The sequence below is a fragment of the Ranitomeya imitator genome, chromosome 10, assembly GCF_032444005.1.
Source record: "Ranitomeya imitator isolate aRanImi1 chromosome 10, aRanImi1.pri, whole genome shotgun sequence".
In the NCBI taxonomy this organism is placed as follows: Eukaryota; Metazoa; Chordata; class Amphibia; order Anura; family Dendrobatidae; genus Ranitomeya; species Ranitomeya imitator.
The window spans coordinates 45875841-45899175 of NC_091291.1; the positions used below are offsets into that span (position 1 = coordinate 45875841).

The 23335-nt window shown below is 44.4% G+C and overlaps 1 protein-coding gene across 1 annotated transcript in view; it reads right to left on the reverse strand.

Moving 5' to 3' along the window:
* The window catches only part of GRIN2D (glutamate ionotropic receptor NMDA type subunit 2D), a 593213-nt gene that overhangs the window by 523927 nt on the left and 45951 nt on the right, over positions 1-23335 (reverse strand). The window contains exon 2 of the mRNA XM_069740746.1: positions 18403-18995. Coding sequence (XP_069596847.1) covers positions 18403-18995 — 593 coding nt within the window. The remainder of the gene's footprint in view (positions 1-18402; positions 18996-23335) is intronic.

A 23335-nucleotide genomic window follows, 5' to 3' on the forward strand; every position in this document is an offset into this window, starting at 1 on the left:
TTATTTGTTACTAATTTATTACACATTTGTTCTCATTCAAACAAAATTTTGTAAAAATAAAAACTATAAAAAAAGACATTCATGTGACGATAGAAATCACATAGAATATAACTTCTTGCATAGTAAATTGCTATTATAACGTATGACTATATTTAACATCCTATGATATCAATTCCTAGTCATAGTGCCACTTTCAACATAGGACATTAATTATCGGGTCTGGTGGTTTATAAATCAAGTCTTCAGAAATTGGTGGATTGCACTTTGTACCATAATTAAAGCTCGTTGCTACTGATTCACAAACCTGAAATCCATTATACTGTTCTACATAATACAGCATTTAGCAATGGTATATTATGGATCACGGATATAGCCCATTAGCATTCATCCATACAAGATGACTCATCACACTTAAGACTTTAGTCGTTGAGCAAGATGATCGCTTTTAATCATCTTATACAGAACACGTTAATTACACTTTGTAATATTTTGTAAAAAAAATAATAAATATGTTGAATGGAGCAAAGTAACATATTACACCACAGAAAGTCTACAGATACAACCCAAAGGTATGTGCTCATGACATCTCTTAGATATTGGCAGGAGACGATTTAGGAAAATGCCACCAATATTTTCCCTGCAAAGTCTTTCCTGATGTTTTCTGATGTACTATTGGAGCTGATATTCTTTTATTTAACATTTTTCATTATATATATGTATATATATATATATGGAAGCTGTCACTAATATATATATATATATATATACGTATATATATATATGTATATATATATATATATACATATATATATATATATGTATATTAGTGACAGCTTCCAAGTGAAAACCACCTGAGAAACCTGAAGCAGATTGAAATGATGAAAGACTGGACATATGTACAGTGGGGCAAAAAAGTATTTAGTCAGTCAGCAATAGTGCAAGTTCCACCACTTAAAAGATGAGAGGCGTCTGTAATTTACATCATAGGTAGACCTCAACTATGGGAGACAAACTGAGAAAAAAAAATCCAGAAAATCACATTGTCTGTTTTTTTAACAATTTATTTGCATATTATGGTGGAAAATAAGCATTTGGTCAGAAACAAACAATCAAGATTTCTGGCTCTCACAGACCTGTAACTTCTTCTTTAAGAGTCTCCTCTTTCCTCCACTCATTACCTGTAGTAATGGCACCTGTTTAAACTTGTTATCAGTATAAAAAGACACCTGTGCACACCCTAAAACAGTCTGACTCCAAACTCCACTATGGTGAAAACCAAAGAGCTGTCAAAGGACCCCAGAAACAAAATTGTAGCCCTGCACCAGGCTGGGAAGACTGAATCTGCAATAGCCAACCAGCTTGGAGTGAAAAAATCAACAGTGGGAGCAATAATTAGAAAATGGAAGACATACAAGACCACTGATAATCTCCCTCGATCTGGGGCTCCACGCAAAATCCCACCCCGTGGGGTCAGAATGATCACAAGAACGGTGAGCAAAAATCCCAGAACCACGCGGGGGGACCTAGTGAATGAACTGCAGAGAGCTGGGACCAATGTAACAAGGCCTACCATAAGTAACACACTACGCCACCATGGACTCAGATCCTGCAGTGCCAGACGTGTCCCACTGCTTAAGCCAGTACATGTCCGGGCCCGTCTGAAGTTTGCTAGAGAGCATTTGGATGATCCAGAGGAGTTTTGGGAGAATGTCCTATGGTCTGATGAAACCAAACTGGAACTGTTTGGTTGAAACACAACTTGTCGTGTTTGGAGGAAAAAGAATACTGAGTTGCATCCATCAAACACCATACCTACTGTAAAGCATGGTGGTGGAAACATCATGCTTTAGGGCTGTTTCTCTGCAAAGGGGCCAGGACGACTGATCCGGGTACATGAAAGAATGAATGGGGCCATGTATCGTGAGATTTTGAGTGCAAACCTCCTTCCATCAGCAAGGGCATTGAAGATGAAACGTGGCTGGGTCTTTCAACATGACAATGATCCAAAGCACACCGCCAGGGCAACGAAGGAGTGGCTTCGTAAGAAGCATTTCAAGGTCCTGGAGTGGCCTAGCCAGTCTCCAGATCTCAACCCTATAGAAAACCATTGGAGGGAGTTGAAAGTCCGTGTTGCCAAGCAAAAAGCCAAAAACATCACTGCTCTAGAGGAGATCTGCATGGAGGAATGGGCCAACATACCAACAACAGTGTGTGGCAACCTTGTGAAGACGTACAGAAAACGTTTGACCTCTGTCATTGCCAACAAAGGATATATTACAAAGTATTGAGATGAAATTTTGTTACTGACCAAATACTTATTTTCCACCATAATATGCAAATAAAATGTTAAAAAAGCAGACAATGTGATTTTCTGGATTTTTTTTCTCAGTTTGTCTCCCATAGTTGAGGTCTACCTATGATGTAAATTACAGACGCCTCTCATCTTTTTAAGTGGTGGAACTTGCACTATTGCTGACTGACTAAATACTTTTTTTGCCCCACTGTATATGAAGATGTTTTGACATTTTTGTAAGTTCTTTCTTTTTTCCTTTTTTCAATGCTTTTTCAGGTGGGTTCTAAGTGAAATTCATCGGAGAAAGGCGTTGTTTTCCAATACCAAAATAATGACTTATTAGTTATGAATTCCTGTCCATTTCTGATCAGCAGAAGCTTAATAGTTATGATTCCTGTTAATCAATAAAATAATGTAGAGATGAAAGAGCTACAGTTCACCTTGGTTGTGGTATTTTTTTCAGGTTGGCACAACTTGGCCATTTGTTCTACTTGGTGGCCACATAAAAGTCAATGACCAACTATGGCATCATCATCAGAAAAAGCCAGCTGGATCTCAACCAATTAATAAAGTGAGGTTTAGGTTGACGCTTTACAATTTCTAAGTTTTACTTGACAGTTTACAGAGATCTCATGTTCGACCATTACCTAATGGCTGAACATTCATGACAAATCCTAGCATTATGCTATCATAAGTGTGGACACAAACCCTTCCTTGATAAGATAGGTGGTTTCTTTTAGTGCTTCTTTCTCAGTCAAGTTGCATTATAGTAAATACCTTAATGCTCGCTATTTACGGCTTTGCTCCCTAAGCTGCCCTTTAACTCTCAATGACAGTTTTGACATTTCATGTTAGGCTTTTAAGCTTGATTCAGTGTACATAGAATTTTATTAAAAGTCTGTGGTCTCTGGAGACAAACACGATTCTCTGGGCTACTGGAGAAGAGAAAAAAGCCTTGGAAATCAAAATATGGTTTGCTTTCCAAAACCAACAGCTGTTCATTATTTCACTGCAGGTCTGTTCTTCAAGTTTGTTCTTTGGTACATGTTCTTGGCACACAATTTTGATATTTTGAAACATAGAATTAATAAGTAATTGTTGATCCATCAATGTTTTCTCAGTATTCTTGTTCTTTTGACTACTGACTTTTCTCAACCCTTTATCTTGTTATGGGCCATGCCAAAAATCCCAATTGGGTGAAGAAGACAGAATGGATATAGGCAGAATTTTTCAAATATTAAATATGTAGTATCACATTTCATTTTATATTTTAAACAAACTATGCACAAAAACTAAACTTACTGCATTTGTAGGGGAAACCTAGATTTGTGGATTAAGTATATTATATTTCTTCGAAGAAATACCTATGTTGCTTTTTAAAAAAATACATTTACATATTTTTAGAGATATATCATATTCTATGAAAAACATAAAATACATTAGTATCTTCCACTCTAGACTCCATGTCCTTCTAAGTAGAAGAGAATATCATGCTAATTGCTCAAGAGTTAATAGCAGAGGTGTTGCTAGAGTCAGAAAAGATCAATGGTCCAGGCCCCAAGGAATGTTCTGCAACGTTGCCAAACAAAAATGCAACACCACTGAGTGATAACTCAAAGAGTACAAGTAATATACTAGATATCACCTGCATTCTTATGTAACACAACAGAAAACGACTGTGATAACTCTGAGTAGAGACAATGTAGGAGATGTTGTTTGCAGTCCTATGTAACACCAAAGATAACACAGTAATTATGCACGGCAACAGAACCAAAGCAAAGTGCAAAGATATGTGCAACATGTTGGAAAAAAGCTTGTTGCCTATAAACTGCTGTACATAGAATTGGGAATCATGTTGGCAAAAACTGTCAGTCTCATAGATCTACTATCATAGATTACCTTCTCACCTGCATTCTGTAACTATAAGGGTACCGTCACACTGAAACGACGCTGTAGCGATACGACAACGATGCCGATCACTGCAGCATCGCTGTTTGGTCGCTGGAGAGCTGTCACACAGACAGCTCTCCAGTGACCAATGATCCCGAAGTCCTCGGGTAACCAGGGTAAACATCGGGTTACTAAGCGCAGGACCGCGCTTAGTAACCTCATGTTTACCCTGGTTACCAGCGTAAACGTAAAAAAAGAAAAACATTACATACTTTCATTCCGTGTCTGTCCTCCGGCGCTGTGCTCTCCTCTGCACTGTCAGCGCCGGTCAGCCGTAAAGCAGAGCGGTGACATCACCGCTGTGCTTTCTGGCTGGCCGGCGCTGACACAGGATGCAGGAGGAGTGCAGAGAAGCACAGCGTCGGGGGACAGACAGCTGAAGGTAAGTATGTAGTTTTGGTTTTTTTCGTTTACGCTGGTAACCAGGGTAAACATCGGGTTACTAAGCGCGGCCCTGCACTTAGTAACCCGATGTTTACCCTGGTTACCAGTGAAGACATCGCTGAATCGGCATCACACACGCCGATTCAGCGATGTCAGCGGGAGATCCAGCGACGAAATAAAGTTTCAGACAATCTGCTACGACGTACGATTCTCAGCAGGATCCCTGATCGCAGGAGCGTGTCAGACACAGCGAGATCGTAAGGATATCGCTGGAACGTCACGAATCGTACCGTCGTAGCGATCAAAGTGCCACTGTGTGACGGTATCCTTAGTCTATGTTCACACATTTTTCAGCAGCCAAAATTTTCTCATTTGGCACTTAAAACTTTGAATTCAAAAAACGCCTACTTTTCAGTATTTGAGTTTTTTGTGCAGATTAAGCTTTTGTATTTTGTCTACAGTACATTTAATATACTTAGTTTAATTTGCCAAAAACACTGCAGAATAATCAATCAAATTTTTGCCCTTGCTTATTCCTTTTTGAAGTCTCATAGTTTTTCCTGGTACTGTAAAAAACAGCTTTCAATTTGCATTTAAAAAGCTGCAAAAAAAACCCAGCAAAAAAGGTGACGTGTTAACATAGCCTATGTTACGCAAGGCTCACAGGCAGCATTTTTGTTGTGGTTTTTCTGATCTTTTGGCAATAAAGACGCTGCATTCAAAACACCCATTTTGGGGCATTTTTTCAGTTTTTTTTTGTTATGTTTTCTTCTACTCAAACATTAATTTCATTTGTTTGGTTCTAGAAATGGAAAAGGCGAATGCAATGTGAGAATGGAGGTGTGAAGTTGCCTGAGGCCAATATGAAATGGTCCTTGCATGGACCGCAATGCTCAGTCTGATCTCTGGTTTCTTAACCTGGACTAAACCTTATGAGAATACATGAGGCTCCTGAGTTGAGGGCAGGAGATCTGCGGATGGTCCAAGAATTGTGCACTGTACATGGACCATGAAATACAGTTTTCTACCCCTGGCCTACGGCACACCACCTTTCATTTAATGGACATGCACTTTTTGTGCTTTATTTGGTTCCTCCATTGTTTTAAGAGCCCTTATGTTTTACTTTTAGCCATACGATGTTTTTGAAGGACAAGATGATATTTTGAATGACATCACTCATTTTGCCATAAAATATTTTAGAAATAATGGGGAAAAGGTAAGATGAAATAGTGAAAAAAAATGCAATGCCACCATTGTTGTTTTATGGTTTATTTTTTGTGTCCATTTTGCAGTAAATCTTGGCAAAATTATTCTCAAATGTCAATACAATAACACCTATACCTGTTGTGAATTCTGTGGTCAAGCTCCCTCCTGTGGTCATGAGTGGTACTTCGGCTGGTTCTGTCCATGAGCTTCCTCTGGTGGATGTGAGTGGGGCTGCGGCTTCTGAGTTTCCTTCCTCAGGTGACGAGGTTAAGTCGTTAGGTGCTGCTCTATTTAACTCCACCTAGTTCTTTGTTCCTGGCCTCCAGTCAATGTTCCAGTATTGGTCTTGCTCTCTCCTGGATCGTTCTTGTGGCCTGTCTGCCCTGCATAAGCTAACTTCTGCTTGTGTTACTTTTGTTTGCTATTTTTTCTGTCCAGCTTGCTATATTGGTTTTTCTTGCTTGCTGGAAGCTCTGGGACGCAGAGGGAGCACCTCCGTACCGTTAGTCGGTGCGTAGGGTCTTTTTGCGCCCTCTGCTTGGTTGTTTGTAGGTTTTTGTGCTGACCGCAAAGCTATTTTTCCTATCCTCGGTCTATTCAGTAAGTCGGGCCTCACTTTGCTAAAATCTATTTCATCTCTGTGTTTGTATTTTCATCTTTATTCACAGTCATTATATGTGGGGGCTGCCTTTTCCTTTGTGGAATTTCTCTGAGGCAAGGTAGGCTTATTTTTCTATCTTCAGGGCTAGCTAGTTTCTCAGGCTGTGCCCGAGGCGCCTAGGTCTGGTCAGGTGCGCTCCACGGCTACCTCTAGTGTGGTGTGATAGGATTAGGGATTGCGGTCAGCAGAGTTCCCACGTCTCAGAGCTCGTCCTATGTTATTAGTAACTATCAGGTCACTTTGTGTGCTCTTAACCACCAGGTCCATTGTGTTTCTGAATCACCAGTTCATAACACATACCAAACTCAGGGTATGTGCACAAATTGCGTTTCTGCTGCTTTTTTGCAATGTATTTTTGTTATGGACAAAATGCAGTGATTTCTAACATCATATTGAATATTTCTAAAGTCTCATGCACACACTGCTTATTTTTTAACTCGCAGATTTCAAGCAGTTTCAAATCGGCAGCATGACAATTTTTTCAACATTTCTCAATTATTCAAATAAATGGGTAGAACTGTAGAAAAAGCCAACAATATGTACATATTCTAAGGGAACTTTCACATTGCGTTTAGTGGCCCCATCAGGGCATGCATCCAACCTCAATCACCCCCACCTGCAAAATAGGTTTCGGACGTAAGAGCCGGTAGGGCAAAAGTGATGGCAGAGCATACATGAGCTCTGAAGTACATCATTTTCAGAAGTGTCCATCTCCAGATATACACTCACAAAAAAAGTTCAAGCCAGATCTCTCATTTCACAAAAATAGAAAAAGAAAAGAGCGCACTCACCGGTAGTGAAACATCAGATTTATTCGGACATGAACATGGAGAACGCAGGGAGGGTAGTGAACGCACACGGACGACGGCCGTTTCGTGCCAAATGCACTTAAACTGGTCCTGTGACGTGAGGAAGTGGGGTGGATCTTATATTCTGAACGTCTCAGATCCCTCCCCACTTTTCTCACATCATCATGGTCGAAATAGCCACAATCACGAAACATATGTGAGATACAAGTGAATAATAACAAATAAAGGTGAATGATTAAAAACACTTACACGTTGTAATAACAAACTCAGGAACACTTATTGTAAAACAAGTATAATCAGAGGGACCTATTTTTTTACAAAAAAACAGACATATCGATTTTATCGTTAAAGCCTATTGGTCCCACTGCATCGGCACGCAGGATCCATCTGGCTTCATTTCTCAGCAAGATACGATCAAGATTCCCACCATGTATTGGTAAGGAAACCTTTTCTAAACCTGCGAAGCGTAAAACCTGGGCATTACCGGCATGATGTTCTCTCATATGTTTAATTAAACGGGGCACGCCTTTCCCTGTGCGTATTGAGGAGAAATGTTCTCTGATCCGAATGAACAATGGACGAATTGTTTTGCCAATGTAAAAGAATCCACACGGACAAAACAAAACGTAAACGATCTCTCATTCACTCTGCTGTCACCAATAGAGTCTACGGCCCCCTCAGCGCATACGTCCGAACCCTGTTTTGTGGGGGGTCGGATATATGCCGTGATGGGGCCACTAAACGCAATGTGAAAGTAAGCAATGTTTTTCCTGCCAATACTCCAGTATTTGCAGCAGGTTTAACTAAATGTGTGCACACCACCTTATATGGTTTCTTTATATTTTAGGTTAAAAAACTTAATAAAAAGGTTTGCGTCGCCATATTTTGAGACCTGCAACCCATTTATTTTTCATATATAAAGCTAAATGAGGTTTTGTTTTTTTTGGGTTTTTTTTCACCATCAGCTGATGCTTTTATGCTTTCATTGATACCATTTTGGGGTACATATGTAATTTTTCTTTTTTTTGTATTTTTTTGGGGGGGGCGATACGGTGAGAAAAGATGGCATTTCTAGCAACTTGTTTTTTTTTTCTTCTCTGTATTTAACGTAAGGTTTAAATAATTCAATATTTTGATAGATTAGACATTTTTAGTAATGACGATATTAAACCTTTTTTTTCGAACGGGGGAAAGGGAGGTACAGCTTTTATTAATTTTTATCTCCTACATAATCTATGACGTATAGATACATTATAGGTCCCCTCCCTCTCTTTCATGTGGGCTCTGGCCCTGAGCCCAAAACTTTTGATGTGCAAGACAGCTGATTTGATTAGCTGTCATGTGCCCATATCAGCCGTGGGTTGATTCACGATCCACCCTTTGCTGTTAACTTTTTAAATAACGCTGGCAATCTATAACTTGCACTTACCAGAAGTGCGTCACAAACTTCTCACATTGGCAACCCTGTCACATGATCATGGGGCGCAGATGGGTTGGCATGACAGCTGGGGATCTGCAGAAGACCCTTATGCCTGTTAGTGCAGATCTTCTATGGACACCGGTCGGTGTTCACAGGAGACAATCATTTTTGCTGCACATGGCAGAGCTGGAACCCTGCTATGTGTAGCATAAGCGATTGGATGATCGCAACTTCAAGACTCCTTAGGATACTGTTGAAAATCAGTGAGAAGTGTGAAAAAAAAGTGTTTTAAAAAATATTACAAAAATGTTAAAAATATCAGAGTTCAAATCACCCCACTTTTGCCCCCATTCAAATTAAAACAATAAAACAAACAAAATACACAAATTTGGTATTGCCACATTCAGAAACGCCCGATCTATCAAAATAAAAACTAACTGAATCTGACTGGTAAACAGCAAAATGGTAAAAAAAAAAATCAAAATGTCAGAATTACATTTTTTTCTTGCCATAGCATTGCAATAAAATGCAATAACAGGCAATCAAAACATCATACCTGCACTAAAATGGTGTCAATTAAAACGTCAGCTCGGCGCACAAAAAATAAGCCCTTACTCAGCCCCAAATCATGAAAAATAGAGACTCTATGGGACTTGGAAATTGGAGCCTATTTTCTTTTTTTACAATTTTTGCAAGCTTTTATCACCAATTAAATAATATAGAAATTGTACATGTTTGGTGTCGACAAACTCGTAAGAACCTGGAGAATCATAATGGCAGGTCAGTATTTCGGGAACATGGCAAAACAAAAAAATTATTGTGGAATTGCACTTTTTTTTGTAATTTCACCGCACTTGGAACATTTTTTTTCCTTTCTCCAGTACACTTTTTGGTAAAATCAATGGTGTCTTCCCAAAGTACAACTCATCCCACAAAGTACAAGCACTTACATGGCCAATTTGACTGAAAAATAAAAAAGTTATGGCTCTGGGAAAAAGGGGAGCAAAAAATGGAAAATCCCAAGGTCATGAAGGGTTTAAAAACATTTTTTTTTCCATTATTACTTTTTTTTAGCTTTTTTTTAGTAACCCTAGGAGAGCTGAATGTTCAATTGTTTGCTTACAATCGACTTACTTGCTGCCATGGTAACCCATCGGCTCCTTGTAATTGCTATTCAGGGATTGACAGCAGCATTAAATGGATAAACTTCAGAAATCAGAGCAATCTCTGCTTTCTGCAGTTAAAGGCAGTTTTTAGCTAAGCAGTACAGCCAGAAACTGCAGCATATGAAGTGAGCTCTGCTCCTGGGCCAGTTTCATAAAACCCTTAGAGACCTGTGGCAAAAATGTACATCATAGGTCGATAAGAGGATAATACATTTGGAGCCTCTTTTTTCACCTAATAGGCTAATTTAAAGGTATTATGGTAACTTTATAGCAGATACAACAAAAAGGTTAAAAAAAAAAAAGACAAGAAAATTTTAAAAAATAAAAACAAAAAACATCTCCTCGAGAAACCACATATAACTAATATGTATTAATGTTCCCTTTTTTGTAGTGTACTTACAGATTTACAGCACTAGTCATACATTATAGCGTCCAGTTGCTGTGACCGCCAGTACGGCGCCGTGCACTTTCTCTGTGCTTTCCCTACCCAAGCCTGGGTGGTTAGTGGCGTTCGTCAGTGCAGCACTGCATGCACTCTTGTGCCTTAATATTGCTCTTCAGTTTCCTTACACACCCAGTTGCGGTGTTGTGCCAGCAAGGGTCTAATCGGACTTCAATCCTAGTTGGGGTTGAGTTCGCTGACTACTTGCTCGCGCTTTAGGTGCGGTACCGCGGTCCTGTGCCTTAACAGGATTGCTTCTTTCACGCTGGGTGAGGTTAACCCACGCGTGTATACTCTAGTGTACCGCCATATAGTCTGCTAATTGCTAGCAGCAGGTTTTCACCTGCACGGTGGACCCCGGACTGCGAACGCATCTATACCATCTGTCTTGGTGCGTTCCGCCAGTCCTAACAAAATACTAGCGCCAGGGTCTGGCTAGTAAAATGGCGGACGACCAGCGTTTACAGTGGTACATCCAGCAGCTGGAGGGAAGGTTGGCGGCTCTTGAGCGTTCAACCTCAGCTGTGGATGTTACTGCTGTCGCTGTTCAGGCTGCAAGTGTGGCTGCAGCTACCTTGTCCACTGCCGCCCCTGTACCGACGCTATCTCGCCTCCCGCTACCAGAGAAATTTTCTGGTGACAGTAAGTCCTGTAGGGGTTTCGTGAGTCAGTGCTCAATACATCTCGAGCTTCTGGCCTCTCGTTTCCCTACAGAGCGGGCTAAGGTGGGCTTTATAATTTCCTTATTGTCGGACAGGGCGTTGCAGTGGGCTACGCCGCTGTGGGAGCGTGGCGATCATGTGGTGCAGAGTGCTCCGTTATTCCTGAGCACTCTGAAACAGGTCTTTCTAGGACCTCGTGTCACCCATGACATGGCGCTCCAACTGTTGGCACTGACTCAGGGCTCGTCCTTAGTCAGCCTTTTTGCCGTCCATTTCTGCACTCTAGCATCTGAGCTGGAGTGGTCAGATAAAGCCCTTATCCCTATATTTTGGAGGGGGCTGGCTGACCACGTTAAGGATGCTCTGGCCACTAGGGAGATCCCCGCCACACTGGAAGAGTTAATAACAGTATCTACTCGCATTGACCTCCATTTTCACGAGCAGAGGTTAGAGGGAGCCCAGTGTAGGCAGAGGTTTCGGCTGGCTCCCACCTTCGCCAAACCTTTGGAATCTCCAGTCCAGGCTCCTGAATCCAGGAACCTAAGGTGTTGTCACGAGCGGGATCTAAATCCCAGACCGCTCGTGCACTCCAGGGTTGCCATGTATGCCAACAGTCAGGACATCTTGCCACCAGATGTCATCAGCGGTCGAGGAAACGTCAGCGTCTAGTGGTAGTAGGTGGAGGTGCACTAGACACTGCGACGTTTGCCTCCAAATTGTCCTTTAAGGGGACAATTACCTTTGGCTCATCCTCCCACTCGGTAGACCTCTTCGTGGATTCTGGGGCGGAGGGCAATTTTATGTCTTCTGCCTTCGCCCAACGTCACGCAATACCCCTGGTTATGCTATCTCAACCAGTAACGGTACGAGTGATGAATGGGTCGACACTCCCCGCACAGATAACACATCAGACCATCCCTGTTACTCTGTCCATGTCGCCATCCCATCAGGAGATTATTTCTCTGCTCATCATTCCTGAGGGTATTGATGAGGTCCTGTTGGGGATACCTTGGCTACGGTACCAATCTCCTCACATCGAGTGGTCCTCAGGCAGAATTCTGGGATGGGGTGAATCATGTGGGGGTAGGTGTCACCGAGAGTGCGTTCAGGTTGCTACTACTGAGGTACCCGCAGATCTATCCTCTCTCCCCAAGCAATATTGGTCTTACGCAGACGTGTTCTCCAAAAAGGCGGCGGAGACCCTTCCGCCCCATCGCCCCTATGACTGTCCTATCGATCTCTTGCCTGGTGCGGAGCCTCCCCGGGGTCGAGTTTATCCATTATCTCTCCCGGAGACGGAGGCCATGTCTCAGTACATTCAAGAGAATCTGGCAAGAGGGTTTATCAGGAAGTCAGTGTCACCTGCTGGGGCAGGGTTCTTCTTCGTGCAGAAGAAGAATGGGGAACTACGTCCATGCATAGACTACAGGGGTCTTAACGCTATCACCGTTAAGAACAAGTATCCTTTGCCCTTGATATCCGAGCTCTTCGATAGGCTTCGGGGAGCTAGAGTGTTTACTAAATTAGATCTGCGGGGTGCTTACAACCTGATTCGCATCCGTGAGGGGGACGAATGGAAAACGGCGTTTAACACCAGAGATGGGCACTATGAGTATCTGGTGATGCCCTTCGGGCTCTGTAATGCCCCAGCCGTTTTTCAAGACTTTGTCAACGACATCTTCCGGGATATGCTTTCCACCTCAGTTGTAGTCTATCTGGATGATATTCTCATCTTTTCTCCAGATATTGACTCCCACCGGAGAGATGTTGGCAGAGTCTTCGACCTCCTACGGGCAAACTCTCTTTACGCTAAGTTGGAGAAGTGTATGTTTGAGCAGGAGTCTTTGCCGTTCCTGGGCTATATCATCTCCGCCCAGGGATTGGCTATGGATCCTGCCAAACTACAGGCTGTGATGGACTGGCAAGAGCCCCATTCTCTTAAAGCGGTGCAACGCTTTATGGGGTTCATTAACTATTACCGCCAGTTCATTCCCCACTTCTCAACTCTGGTAGCTCCCTTGGTAGCCCTCACCAAGAAGGGAGCGAATCCTAAATTGTGGTCGGAAGAGGTCTCCAAGGCCTTCACTTCTATTAAGTCTCACTTTGCTAGCGCTCCCATCTTACATCGTCCCGATGTGGATAAACCATTCCTAATGGAGGTGGATGCCTCATCCGTTGGTGCTGGAGCAGTCCTCTATCAGAAGGATGCTCAAGGTCGGAAGCATCCATGCTTCTTCTTCTCTAAGACCTTCTCGCCAGCGGAGAGAAACTACTCCATCGGGGATAGGGAGCTGCTAGCAATGAAGTTGGCCTTTTCAGAGTGGAGACATCTTCTGGAAGGTGCGCGGTTTCCCTTCCAGGTTTACACTGACCACAAGAATTTGGTCTACTTACAAACAGCCCAGCGGCTAAATTCTCGCCAAGCCAGATGGTCCTTGTTCTTTTCCCGGTTCCACTTTTCTCTTCATTTTCTCGCCGGGGAGAAGAATATTCGTGCTGATGCTCTCTCCCGCTCCCTTATGTCAACTGAAGAGGAGGAAGAGGAGCCTCGGCTTATTGTTCCTTCTGAGAGCCTGAGAACCGTAGCGCCGGTTTCGCTTGAGTCTGTGCCTCCGGGCAAGACTTTTGTGCCCATTAATTTGCGACCGGAGGTTCTCTCTTGGGCTCATTCGTCCAGAGTGGGTGGACACTTTGGGACAAAGAGGACATCTGAGCTACTGGCGAGGACGTACTGGTGGCCGCATATGGTCCGGGATGTCAGGGATTATATTCTGGCGTGTGTCTCCTGCGCCAAAAATAAATCTCCGCGTCAAAGGCCAGCTGGGTTGCTCTATCCCTTGCCGGTGGCAGATAGGCCCTGGGAGATGGTCGGGATGGACTTTGTCGTGGGTTTGCCCAAGTCTCGCGGCTGTACCATCATTTGGGTCATCACCGATCATTTCTCAAAAATGGTGCATTTGGTGCCGCTACCACGGTTACCTTCTGCACGGGCCTTGGCTGCGTTGTTCATTAAGCACATCTTCCGCCTACATGGTATGCCTGACAAAATTGTCAGTGACCGGGGTCCCCAGTTTGCGTCTCGGTTCTGGAGAGAGCTGTGTCGTCTTCTCAGTATTGAGTTGAATCTCTCTTCCGCTTATCATCCCGAGACGAATGGGTTGGTAGAGAGGGCCAACCAGACCTTGGTCACATACCTGCGACATTTTGTTTCAGCCAGGCAGGATGACTGGGCATCCTTGCTATCATGGGCAGAGTTTGCGCTGAACAACGCCGTAGCCGACTCCACTGGACAAACCCCATTCCTCCTCAACTATGGTCAGCATCCACGGGTACCTGTGCCTATGCCCGTGTCTTCCGCAGACTCCAGGGTGGCAGACTGGGCTGTGGAGGCACGGGATATTTGGGACCGCACTCAGGATGCCATTCGGGCCTCTAAGGAGAGAATGAGGTCCTCCGCCGATGCTCATCGGTGCCCCGCCCCGACCTTTGCTCCTGGCGACTTGGTGTGGCTCTCTGCCCGTAACATCAGGCTGCGAGTTGAGTCCACTAAATTTGCTCCTCGCTACTTGGGTCCCTTCAAGGTCCTCGAACAGGTTAATCCTGTGGTCTACCATCTGGCCCTTCCTCCACGCCTTGGTATCACCGACACCTTTCATGTGTCCCTCCTCGGGTTCGTCTACGGACGATTTCGAGGTGAACGCTATCTTGGGGTGCAAGGTGGTACGTGGCAAAAAAATTTTTTGGGTGGACTGGAAGGGTTATGGCCCTGAGGATAGGTCCTGGGAGCCTGCTGAGCACATTCTGGCTCCGCAGCTTATTGCTGCCTTCGAACGTAGCGAGGCCCAAGGAGGGGGGGGGCCCTAGGAGGGGGGGTAATGTTAGGGGTCGAGTTCCCGCTTCTGCACAGGGGGAATCTCGAGCCACCTCCGCTGCGGTCTCCCAATCTTGTCCAGCCGCAGTGGAGTCTGCTCAGCAAGGACGTCGGTCCCAGCGTCTTGCTCATTCTCACTCTGTTCTGAGAGTTACTGCTGCTTCTCCAGTCTCTGCCATTAAAGTCTGTGCTGGTCAGCAGCGAGCGGACTTCTCTGGGACTAAGTCCTTGTCTGCACGTACTGAGCATGCCCAGCATAAGGTCTCCCGTTGGAGATCGAGGGTCATGTGCTCAGGCTCTGCAGCACATTCCATTGGTCCTCTTGACAGGTCCTGGAAGGGCAAAGGTGCTGTGGCCACTTCCTGTGCTGCTGCTATATAAACTGCGCATGACCGCACGGCCATGCGCTAGTATTGTCTTACAATTGCTAATGTGTGTATGTTGTGAGTGCAAGTCGTCCTTGGATACCCCTACCCTATTGAATGACTGTTCGCGGAAGGTGTATGGCTGCTACCTAGCGCCTGACTTATCCTACAGCACTAGTCACACATTATAGCGTCCAGTTGCTGTGACCGCCAGTACGGCGCCGTGCACTTCCTCTGTGCTTTCCCTACCCAAGCCTGGGTGGTTAGTGGCGTTCGTCAGTGCGGCACTGCATGCACTCTTGTGCCTTAATATTGCTCTTCAGTTTCCTTACACACCCAGTTGCTGTGTTGTGCCAGCAAGGGTCTAATCGGACTTCAATCCTAGTTGTGGTTGAGTTCGCTGACTACTTGCTCGCGCTTTAGGTGCGGTACCGCGGTCCTGTGCCTTAACAGGATTGCTTCTTTCACGCTGGGTGAGGTTAACCCACGCGTGTATACTTTAGTGTACCGCCATATAGTCTGCTAATTGCTAGCAGCAGGTTTTCACCAGCACGGTGGACCCCGGACTGCGAACGCATCTATACCATCTGTCTTGGTGCGTTCCGCCAGTCCTAACAGAGGGAGGGCACTCCTGTGTATGAACAGCAGATGGGAGCGGGCTGCACTTGTCTCCCTTTCCTCATAGCTGGGGCTTTGTTGTACTGAACAGCTATTTCTCCCTCAGCCTCCTCATTGGCACTGTGCAGTCACTCTGCACATGGACAGATAAATCCTCTATTTTACCTGGTGCCAAAGAGGAGGACCAGAGAGCTGGAGGAGGAGCTACCGAGGTGATCATACAAGCGTACGACAAAGGGCGGAGTCAGGCAAACCCTGTGACCCTGGTCTAAGAGCCTAACTAAGCCCCTGGTTAAGAGTATATATATTCTGCATATATTTTGCATTAAAAATGTATTTTCTTCTACCTATCGGTGGCGAACCTAATTTGCCAATTTTCTGCCTTTTCAGTCAGTTAATCTAGAACTCATTTTAAAATATTGTACCATATTTTCTGGTGTATAAGACGACTGGGCGTATAAGACGACCCCCAACTTTTCCATATAAAATATGGAATTTGGGATATGCCCGCCTTATACGCCCAGTCATCTTATACAGCGTGTGGTTCCCAGGGTCTGGAGGAGAGGAGACTCTCCTTCAGGCCTTGGGATCCATATTCATGTAAAAAGTAAAGAATAAAAATAAAAAACATGGATATACTCAACCTCGGACGGCCCCTAGCTAACAGCGCTGCTAGCGTCTCCCTCCGCTCCTAAGATTGCAGTGAGTGAAGGACCTTCGATGACGTCGCGGTCAGGTGACCGATCACCTGACTGCTCATGTGACCGCGACGTCATTGAAGGTCCTTCACTCACTGCATTCTTAGGAATGGAGGGAGACGCTAGCAGCGCTGTGAGCCAGGGTTCGTCGGAGGGGTGAGTATATCCATGTTTTTTATTTTTATTCTTTATTTTTTACATGAATATGGATCCCAGGGCCTGAAGGAGAGTCTCCTCTCCTCCAGACCCTGGGAACCACACACCGACATCCAGGATCGCTCCCTGCACACGCCGTACCCGGCGTATAAGATGACCCCCGACTTTTGGGACAATTTTTAGGGGTCAAAAAGTTGTCTTATACGCCGGAAAATACGGTAATATATTGCGTATAAGGTTACTAACGGTAATGTAGAGAGTTTATCTAAGGATTTGTCCAGTTGCCAGTAACTATCAGGGAGTAATATTACCGATGGGTTTTGTCATCTTTAGAATGAACTCAGGGTTGTGAGTAAAATGAGTTAAAGACCTTCCATTAGTTTCATGACTGCTGATCTACAAGTAGCTAAAAATAAGCTGGATAAAATAAAATAAGCTGGATAAGCTGATGAACTTGGACAAACTTGGACAAACAGACGATAATCTCCATACAAAAAGAGAGGAAAGAATCTCTGCCTTTTCAAAAAGACATCAGAAGTGATAACAAGAGGAGTCAAGAATTTTTTAACTTGAGAAAAGTGCCAAATCACATTGAAACAATAAGAAACCCTTTTGAAACACGAAAAACTTCTTATTTACAGCACACAGCACGTTCAACATGATATCATCCTCCTCTATTATTGTTTTCAACCACCAGGCAGCAGCAGTTACACGTGTGTACAGGTGTGGTGCCTTCACACAACACCTGACAGGAGATCACATACTCCCGCCTTTCACTAACCTGATCAGGCCTTACTACCCTTTGTATGCGCTTTTGTCTCCCAAACTGTTCCTTAAAATCAGTTATTGGTGCAGTATTCAAAATTAAGTTAGATTCTTTTATTATTTTACATTTGGACATCATCTAACAGCAACTAATGAGCTTCCCGGGCAATCTCTTTAAGCTATTTTACATGTAAGTTAGTGTTTTCACATACTGGTCCATGAATGGGGTAGCTAGAAAATGGAATTGTGACCTAATGAATAATATATTTCTATATATTAAGTTTTATGTAATACAAAATAAAAAATGCAAAAGTAAGGCATATTAGATATTGAAACCAAGGTGGGCCTTATTCACCATGGGCGTCAATCTGCTTTTGAGGTAATTTTGTCAGCAGTATTACTGTCCTTGGAAAAGATACAATAATATTTGATAATTCATTTGAATGTTAGTAGTGGACTACAATAGGAACAGAAACAGAACTGGAAGACAACAGGGAACAAGACGAATAGATACTAGAGTTGAACAAAAGGATTCTCAAGGTTCTAGTCCATCAGCTACATCAGTAGTCTGTGGCCACCGGACCAGAACCCTATAAACCTTGTCTTACCTGCCAACATCTCTAGTGGCCATTCTTATACAACATTGTGGAGTGACGCACAGGTGGCATTGTGCCAGGTCTTCTAATCAGAAAAGACATTTTGCAGAGTTCTGGTCTGGTGGCCACAAACTACCGACAACACTACTGGCCCAGTGTCCTGCCAATCTCTTTGCTCAACTCTAATGGATACAACCATAAAAGTCATAAAACTGCCAACTTCAGACACTACTATGAAACTGGTATCTGGTCTTAAATTCTTATTAACTATTGCATTTCGAATAACAAGTCAAAGATTAAGAATTAGTTAATGAAGGAGGAATAATAGTGTTAATATTACCTGTGCAGATTTTCACTTCCGTGAGTAAGGTTCGGTGCCCTGCAATCATTGTTAAATTCTGGTATAAAACCAAAATCTTTGTACAAAGCCTCTGCCCCTTTAGCGATTATGGCAACCCCATTTTGTACTCTTCTGTGGAGGTCATCTTTCCATCCAGCAGACAAAACTGTAAACAGACCAACCGGCAAGTGCTCTGGCATGTAATCTGTGCCTCCTAGGTTAGTCCCAACCATAAACCAAATGTAACCAGGTCCAGTTAACCCAGCTTCTCTTGCAGCTTTGAAGACTCCATCAGCCTCATCCTTAGAACAGTAGAGCAGTCGCACCTGTACAGTTATCTCTTTCAATTGTCTCTTTAGTTTTGCCTCACTGGGGTCATCAGTGAGGTTGAGTGTTAAAACCCCTCGATTTTCCCATCCGATAAAACTACTGTCGGTTAGTAACTCGATGTAATCCACAAAGTCTTCATAGCCAGGGAATAATGTGGTGATCACCGCAAAAGCCGTCCAATCATATTCCTCCAAAACCTCAAAGATGACTTGCAGTTGTTGCTCTGTAGAAGCCCCTAACTGGAGGAAGGTGGAACCTTTTTCCTGAAAAATGAAAACAAAAATATGAGTAAAAGTAGTAATATTATTTACACCACAACTGCTACGTAAACATCATTAGATAAGCATTGCAAAAAAACAAGAATTGCATTTTTATTGTTAAAGGGAATCTGTCACCAGGTTTTTGCTACCTTATCTAAGATAAGCATAATGTAGAGAAAAAGACCCAGAATCCGACTTACCACTTATTTTATTGGTTCAGCAGTTCTGGCAAAAACATAATTCTTAGATGTAGCATGAAGTAGAGCTCAGAAGCTAAACCAAACCACACCATGCTCCCTAAGTACATTGTCTATTGAGAGTGAGTTGTTTATCTGGTCGGACCAGGACTCGCTTGGACTGTGGTCCGAGTAATGATAATGTCCTAGAGACAAAACCTTCATTGTAATTAAACTACAGCACACAGCCTAATAGGTGACACATAGCTAAATTTGGGGTTTTAACCCCTATCTTATAATGGGGAGAGCATTATATTGTATGGAGGACCATGGGGTGCATTATACTTTATGGAGGACCATGGGGGTGCATTTGTGGCACCCCAGGAGTTTGGTTGCCACCGTGGCATTGCCTCCCTCACAGGGGGTGATGTTATGCCTGTAAGCAAGGAGGGGTCTCCTTACCGGGTAACACAAGCATCCAACACTTTTCCTGACTCCATACCAGAAGGGGGAGCTCTGACACCTGGTTCAGGGGAGCTTCCCTATAGGTTCGGGCCTGGATGAGGGGGTTAGTCAGTCTGAGTCTGAGGGAGAGGAGAGAAGTTGAGGAGAACCTGGGGAGTGGAGCTGTAACCTAACTCACCCCAGAGCTGAGCACTAGCAACTGGACCTCGGAGTCCGTGGTTGCACGGATACTGAAGTCCCGGCAGCTAAATCGGAGGGCTGGAGACTGCAGGTCTCCTGGCCCATCCAACATCCAGCGGCACAGCAGCATATCAGAACCAGGAGCCGCCACAAAGGAGCAACACCAGTAATTGGCTCAAGCGGCCTGCCATGTGGGCAATGTTTTATACTAACTGTCAGACAGTGAGAGGAACTTGAGCAGAGCTTAAAGCAGCAAGAACCTAAGAGAACAGCACAGTAGGAAGGCCTCCGAACTTCCAGGCTGCCTGGATCCCCATTATCATCTGTAGTCATGCCCTGGACTTTACCTTCAACTATCAAGTAAAGGTAAAGAAAACTACAGTCCTTGTATCCTCCAGTCATTTCCCGCACCCTCAGTCCTGCACCCCAACGTCCACGATCCTTTACAAAACTATCCCAGTAGCCCTGGGGTCCTCGCTCCACCTGTGGGGAGCAAACCCATCCCAGCTGCCCCCAGAGGTCTCCTTAAGCATTGACGAACACCACAGATGGCGTCACGTTAAATCCTCTATAAACTTTCCCTCATCATTTTTATAGCTTGCCCAGGGCCACGGACCGGGTCACCGCTGCCGTGACAACTCCCTGAAGAACCGTACGACCCGGTTCCGAGTACCCCACGGCCCTAGTGGGCATCGCACATTATATTCTATTTAGGACCATGCAGAGTGCATTATAGTCTCTTCAATTCTGCTCAATTGACTTTGGCGTGACTACTAGAGTTGAGCGACCTTGACCTTTTTAGAGTCGAGCCGGGTTTTGCGAAACCCGACTATGTCCAAAGTCGGGTCGAGTGAAATCGGCCGATTATGACGTAAAGTCGGGATCGACCGAAACACGAAACCCAATGCAAGTCAATGGGGCAGCATAGTCGGCAGTGAGTGGGGGCCAGGAAAACACCTAGAGTGGCCATTTTAATGTCAAAACCATCCATTCTTCTTAATGAAGCTTGTCAAGCGTAATTTACCTTATAATAATTGGAAGGCATTTGAAATTGGGGGTCATTTGGCTAAAGTTGTGGGGGGTAGGGCTGGTTCAAGTAATTAGTGGGCCCAGGAAATCTGGACCACGTCACGGCAGTGGAGCAGGGAGAGGTAAGTATTTCAACTTTGCAAGTGCTGTGAACCTGAGCAAGCAGGGGGGGCCCACTCGTTGGCATTGGCACTGGCACAGGGCCCCTCAAAGTACAGCGGTGTGTTTGCACGGCGGGGGCGCCTCCCACCGGCAGCAACACTTTTGCGTACTATGAGAGGCCCTGTGCCAGTGACGTCGCCAACTAGTATTCCTCCCCCCACCTGATGAAGGAACCTGCACTTTCATCTGCACCTTCCTCTTTGTCCCCGTGTAAGGTGGTATGGTATGCGGGAAGAGCAACCTGACTTTCAGCAGGGTCACAATGTTGTTGTGTAGCGTGCACGGGGAATGTTGCGTTATGGGTCAATGTACCAGCAGACTCATCTATCACTGGCTGGGCAATGGGCACGATGAAGTGGAAACACAGATATAGGCCCAAAGAAGAAAGTGGGCTAAATGCAGTTCAAAATTGGTAACACAGGAATAACCAGGGGGCATTGCAGTGGAGGACAACTGGAATGAGAGGCTGACACAGAGAGTAGGGCCAAATCAGTAAGTAGTCGAAATGCAGTTCAAAATTGGCAACCGTAGTAAACAGGCGGCACAGCTTTGTTCAGTGGAGGAGAACAGCAAGGAGTGGCAGACACCGATAGTAGGCCCCAAACCAACTAGTACGCCAAATGCAGTTGTTCCATTTAACCACAATTTAATGAGAGCCTGAAGATAGAAGCTCAGGAAAGGCAACCTGGGGAACACCTTGGAGTGTAACACACCATCTCTCTCCACCCCATACCCATTTTGTATGGCCTAATGCAGTGTACTTTTCTACAACTACTAAACGAGAGTCGGAAGACCGAAGCAATGGCAAGGAAACCTGGGGAACACCTTAGAGTGTAACACACCCTCTCTCTACACCCCATACCCAATTTGAAGGCCTAATGCAGTGTAGTTTCCAAGAACTACTAAACGAGAGCCGGAAGATCGAAGCTCAGGAAAGGCAACCTGGGGAACACCTTGGAGTGTAACACACCCTCTCGCTACACCCCATACCCAATTTGAAGGCCTAATGCAGCGTAGTTTCCAACAACTACTAAACGAGAGCCGGAAGATCGAAGCTCAGGAAAGGCAACCTGGGGAACACCTTGGAGTGTAACAAACCCTCTCTCTACACCCCATACCCAATTTGTAGGCCTAATGCAGCGTAGTTTCCGACAACTACTAAACGAGAGCATGAAGATCGAAGCTCAGGAAAGGCAACCTGGGGAACACCTTGGAGTGTAACACACCCTCTCTCTACACCCCATACCCAATTTGTAGGCCTAATGCAGCGTAGTTTCCGACAACTACTAAACGAGAGCCGGAATATCGAAGCTCAGGAAAGGCAACCTGGGGAACACCTTGGAGTGTAACACACCCTCTCTCTACGCCCCATACCCAATTTGTAGGCCTAATGCAGCGTAGTTTCCGACAACTACTAAACGAGAGCCGGAATATCGAAGCTCAGGAAAGGCAACCTGGGGAACACCTTGGAGTGTAACACACCCTCTCTCTACACCCCATACCCAATTTGAAGGCCTAATGCAGTGTAGTTTCCAAGAACTACTAAACGAGAGCCGGAAGATCGAAGCTCAGGAAAGGCAACCTGGGGAACACCTTGGAGTGTAACACACCCTCTCGCTACACCCCATACCCAATTTGAAGGCCTAATGCAGCGTAGTTTCCAACAACTACTAAACGAGAGCCGGAAGATCGAAGCTCAGGAAAGGCAACCTGGGGAACACCTTGGAGTGGAACACACCATCTCTCTACACCCCATACCCAATTTGAAGGCCTAATGCAGAGTAGTTTCCAAGAACTACTAAACGAGAGCCGGAAGATCGAAGCTCAGGAAAGGCAACCTGGGGAACACCTTGGAGTGTAACACAACGTCTCTCTACACGACGGAAGGGCTGATTCTTAGGAAGGAAGGCTGTTGGAAATAAGCATTGCGCGTCCGAGGGTGATTATATTCTTATTAGGTATATACTCACCCTCGGACGCGCCCTGCTTCTTTATTTGGAATGAATGTTTATTTGCAATGTGGTGTTGACTTTCTCTATTATTTTGGTAATTAATGATTTTATTATTTTCATTATTTTGCATCTTCTCGGCAATAATATAAAGAAGACGCGACAGGACAACACTCGGTGGATGCCATATGTGTGTTTTCAATTTAAAAAAACTTTCAGTTAACTACTTGCAGGAGAAAGTAATTGTAGCTGGTGGCCATTTTTAGTACTGTACCAGATTAGAGTTGTGTGTTTGTTTTTAATGTTAAAATGTCTGCATTTGATATCTCACCAGTATTTTCTTTTTTATAAGCAAAATACTTATTTTTATATTTTCTGATGT